Source organism: Physeter macrocephalus, chromosome 2 (genome assembly GCF_002837175.3).
Source record: "Physeter macrocephalus isolate SW-GA chromosome 2, ASM283717v5, whole genome shotgun sequence".
Classification (NCBI taxonomy): Eukaryota; Metazoa; Chordata; class Mammalia; order Artiodactyla; family Physeteridae; genus Physeter; species Physeter macrocephalus.
In genome coordinates, this window is record NC_041215.1 from 75,512,173 (window position 1) to 75,517,229 (window position 5,057).

Sequence of the window (5,057 nt, forward strand, 5' to 3'; positions counted from 1 at the left end):
CTATCATTTTCTTGAAGCTTCATAAAGCTTTCTGTAAACACTGCAGCCTGAGTCAGTAGTACTTAGCAGGACTGGAGTGAGAGATCGGCGCCCATGCCAGGTGTAAAGTGAGCCGGAAAGCCGCAGCCAGCTCTCCTCGAACCACCCCTTTATGTAGGCAGCTGTGGGGCCTGGGATCTGGCTCAGGAGGGCTGCTCTTTCCTGAGAATGCTCCAGCATCTCCAGAGCCAGCCTCAAGTCCTCGACGAGATGGAGCACCGGGAAGGGGTTCATGTAGGAAGTCGCGGAAGCCAGTGCAGGCTCACAGGTACCATCGCTAATATCCACCCCTGTGTTAATGCCTGCAATGATCCCGTCCACCTGCTCCAGGGCAGCTTCGAGCACGTGACTCGCATCAGAAGCTATGAGTCCTTTTCCCTGCTTAGTCTCCTCCTTTTCCTACTGGGTGCGGGGATCCTCTCAGGGCAGGTCAGGTGTGCGGGCCTGTCCCGTGTCCCTCCCACCTCCGAACATGAGAGCCGAGAACCGAGCTCTAGGCCACCGACCCACGGAGCAACTCAGAGCCATTTTTGAAGAAGGGAAATGAAATGGGCAGACATTGCTAGAACAGGAGTGTGGGGCGACTGTATGGGGTGGAGTAGGGGTGGAACTAGGAACAATAAAGACTACAGGCATAAAGCATCTTTCAGAAAACACTGAACAGTCCCGTTGGTCTCTTTCAAATGGCAAACTTAGAGTAGCACAAGGAGATAATGATAGAAAGATAGGTTGGTGGTGGGCATTAAGAGAAGATTCAAGGAGTTTTTGACTTTTGTTTCCACTAAAGATTTTGAACAGGAGAGTGAGAGTAAGAATATATTTTAATCCTCTAAAAAATGTACTTTAGAAGATTAAACTAGTAATAGTGTGAGGGTAAGAACTGATACAGGGCGAAAAATTAGGAGGGGTTTTTCAATAATAATAGTAATTCAATCGTAATTAAGGATTTGATAACAGTGGGGATCTACATCTCAGAACGAAATGCAGATGCCTAAAAAACAGCTGAAAGATGCTGTCTGTATTCCTGTAGCCCAGGTAAATAGAGGAAAAATGGTCCATATTAAAGATTTTCCATATTAAATAATTTTAAAGTCGGGTCCCTTATTTTAGAGGCTCTCAATTGTTGTTGAGTGCCAAGAGGTCTGAGGAAGAAACAGGAGGTCAGTCCCAGGCGAGAGGGTCGGGAAGCAGGCACCCCCCGCGCGAGGGGGCGTGTGCAGGGGCGGGGACACAGGCAGAGGTGCGCGGCAGCCCCGGGGTATCGCGAGAGTTGGGAGGGCCGAGCAATCGCAGCAGCCAATTCCCCCACCCTCCCAGGAGGAGCCGCCGGCCCTGGACTCTCCAAATTCTGAGCTCTCATCATGGCGGCGGCGGCGGCTGCGGCGGCCGTCGGGGGTCCGCAGCCACCCCAAGCCGAGATGACCGCGCCCGGGCTGGCCCTCGACAAGGCGGCCACCGCCGCGCACCTGAAGGCGGCCCTCAGCCGGCCGGACAACCGCGCAGGTGCCGAGGAGCTGCAGGCGCTGCTGGAGCGGGTGCTGAGCGCCGAGCGGCCGCTTGCTGCGGCTGCGGACGGCGAGGAGGCGGCGGCGGCCGGCGGCGGGGGCGGTCCGGGGGCGGCCGAGGAGGAGGCCCTGGAGTGGTGTAAGTGCCTTCTGGCGGGCGGCGGAGGCTACGACGAGTTCTGCGCGGCGGTGCGGGCCTACGACCCCGCGGCGCTCTGCGGCCTGGTCTGGACAGCCAACTTCGTGGCCTACCGCTGCCGGACGTGCGGCATCTCTCCCTGCATGTCGCTGTGCGCCGAGTGCTTCCACCAGGGTGACCACACCGGACACGACTTCAACATGTTCCGCAGCCAGGCCGGCGGTGCCTGCGACTGCGGGGACAGCAATGTGATGCGGGAGAGTGGGTGAGTGAAGCTGTCCTCCGGGGCGGGGGGCACCGCGGGAGGCCCAGGCCGAGGTCTGGGGAGGCCTTGGGGAGGGGGAGCTTGGAGCCGACCCAGAGCTGTCAAGGGAAAGGAGTGGGGCAGGAGGTTGCAACCACATGGGGATGGAAGTGACTGAGCTGTCAGCGGTGAAGGGGATGGGGAGGAGGGGGAGAGCGGAGAGCGTATTTAGGGAACAAGGCTGTGAATTTTCGGGGAAGCCAGGGCGAACGAGTGATTGAGAGAAAAGAGCCAGTGCGTGGGGTAGGAGCGGAGAGAAGAGGAAAGGATACTTGGGGAATCTGATGTCGAGCTGTCAATTGCGTACTTGTTGGGAAAGGCTTTAAAGCTGCCTGTTTCTTGGGAAGAGACTGATGATGTGATTTGGATTGGCTGGGAGAGGGATGATGTTGGGGACCGAATTGGGTCGCTGGATGATGCGACTCGGGGAGGTAGTCTTGCAGCTGCAGGGGAGGACAGCCTTGTGGAAGGGGACTTCTGAACTGTCAGTGTGTCAGTATGAGCGAAGGAGCTCTTGAGCTGATGGGGGTTGAGGGAGGAGGGAAGGGGAGGGGCCTGTATGAAAAGTGACTGTTGAGCTGTCAGTGGAGTATTTGGTGTGCTGGAATGACATCTAGAATTGAGCTACTGCGCGAGCAGTCAATTATAGAATACCTTCCATACCAGCACAAACAAAACACTGAGCGAATTAGGAATCATGTGTTAGGTCTTCCCCAGTTAAAAGGGCACTTTATGCACTGACTAATATGTGAACCTCTATCTAAAAGGAAACACTCAAATGCTTTTTCGATAGGAATCACGTACCAGGGTGTTGGGATTTAGGACAAAAGACATTTTAGAGATTGCAGTGAGTTAAAGAGTTGGTGCATGTTGTTTCTTGGCTTGGGACATGATGTCAGTGTCTGGGGAAGTCCCGGGGAAAGAAAAACTTAGTCAAATAGAGGAGATTTTGGCTGGGCAGTAGCCGAAAGAATGTTAGCAAATCCAGTTATTCAAGTTTTTCAATTTTCAGGTCTTATAATTAATGATAGAGTCTAATCCCGTTAGAAATGGTCACTATTTTCTTTGGAGTACTTGTAGGTTACTGTTATTCCAGAATATTTGTATCGACTAGGTACAAGCAAGGCTCCTAGGATATTAAAAATGAACAAGACATTGACCTGCCCCTTAAGCCGCTTACACTAGAGTAGAAAATGATAAATTCCTTAAATAGTCTGGGAGTCAGAGGAGGCTCTGTGCAGAGGGAGTAAGAAAAAAGCTACAGAAAGGAGCTATTTTGAGCCTGTTAATGATAATAGTACTTATAATACTGCTATTGCTAGTAACAACAATAGTAATAATTGCAGCTAACATTTGCCAGCTTAAAGTGTATGCCTGACACTTAAAAATACTGTAAAAATTGACGAATAGGTAAGATATTTATGTAGCTAAAAAAGCAAAAAAATAAAAAGATACACAGTTTGAAGTTTCCCTCCCATCCTGTCTCCCATCTGCCCAGTTTCTTCACACCGTTACTAGTTTCTCTTAGTGCAAAAAGAAACAAGGATGAATATGTATTTTGATTTTTCAGCCTCTTTTTATGCAAAAGGTAACCTATCATGTGCACTGTTGTATACATCTTGAATTTTTCACTTATTTGAGATCTTTCCATGTCTGTCAGTAAATCAGTGTACTCACTCTATTAAAAAAAACAATCTGCTTCATAGTGTTTCATGTCATAAATTTGCCATTCTTTATTTAATCATCACTTTTGATGGACATTTCGGTTTCAGTATGAAATAAAAAACTGGTATACCTCTCTTTGCATACCTGTGCAAGAATATCAGTGGGATAAATTCTCAAAGTGGGATTTCCAGATTGCCCCCCAAAAGGCTTAGGAGTAAGCAGAGCATGTGACTCTGTTTCACACCAGCCTCAACAACAGAGTGCTATTAAAATTTTGGATTTTTATTAATCTATTTGGAAAATAGTGGTCAAATATTAAAATCTGCTTTACATTAACTCACTTAATCAATAACTCTGAGATTGTTACTGTTATTATCCCCATTGTACAGAAGAGGAAAGTGGGGCACAGAGTTTTAAGAAACTTTCTCAGGATTACACAGGTAGCTGGCTAGGCATGCTGGCTCCAGAGCCTGACAGTTCAGCACTTCTCTCTATTGCCTCTACAAGTAGCATTCCTTTTTTTTTTTTTTTTTTTTAATTAATTGATTTATTTTTTGGCTGTGTTGGGTCTTCGTTGCTGCGCACGGGCTTTCTCTAGTTGCAGCGAGCGGGGGCTACTCTTGGTTGCAGTGTGCGGGCTTCTCATTGCGGTGGCTTCTTGTTGCGGAGCATGGGCTCTAGGCATGCGGGCTTCAATAGTTGTGGCACACGGGCTCAGTAGTTGTGGCTTGCAGGCTCTAGAGCACAGGCTCAGTAGTTGTGGCGCACGGGCTTAGTTGCTCCGCGGCATGTGGGATCTTCCTGGACCAGGGCTCGAACCCGTGTCCCCTGCATTGGCAGGCGGATTCTTAACCACTATGCTACCAGGGAATTCAGTTATTTTTGATTAGTAGTACTGATATAATAAATGTGGCCTATTAACAGGTATACGAATCAAAGGAAGAAAACAACTGAGAATTCATTTGTGGGAAGAGATCACAAAGCCTATAGAAACTATGTATTAATAATTGTATGTTGCCACTAATGTAAGCACAGTCATTGTCACAAATGATTAATGGATGGATGAGTTCAAAAAACGTAATGGAGAAAAAAAGAAAAAAAGAAATGGAAAATCTAAACTAATGTCAGACTGGTTTGGGGTTCTGATGTTATGAACCAGAAATTGGAATTTTAAACAGTTTTCAAATTTTGATGCAGAGGATGACCATTTTCATGTTCTATCGTGTATTATTTTTTTATTAAAAAATTTTTTTTTTTATTTTTTTTTTTTGCGGTATGCGGGCCTCCCACTGCTGTGGTCTCTCCCGTTGTGGGGCACAGGCTCCGGACGCGCAGGCTCAGCGGCCATGGCTCACGGGCCCAGCCGCTCCGCGGCATGTGGGATCCTCCCAGACCGGGGCATGAA

The 5,057-nt window shown here is 48.6% G+C and overlaps 1 protein-coding gene across 8 annotated transcripts in view; it reads left to right on the forward strand.

Annotated features, from left to right (window-relative positions):
* The first annotated feature begins 1,360 nt into the window (after positions 1–1,360).
* UBR3 (ubiquitin protein ligase E3 component n-recognin 3) overlaps positions 1,361–5,057 on the forward strand; it is a 229,007-nt gene continuing 225,310 nt past the window's right edge. For 5 of the 8 annotated variants that reach the window (XM_055088442.1, XM_055088451.1, XM_055088445.1 and 2 more), the window contains exon 1: positions 1,366–1,948. In XM_055088442.1, coding sequence (XP_054944417.1) covers positions 1,401–1,948 — 548 coding nt within the window. In that variant the 5' untranslated portion in view covers positions 1,366–1,400. Of the gene's footprint in view, positions 1,949–5,057 lie in introns of all 8 variants that reach the window. The other 3 variants (XM_055088455.1, XM_055088447.1, XM_055088454.1) reach the window with 3 other exon arrangements.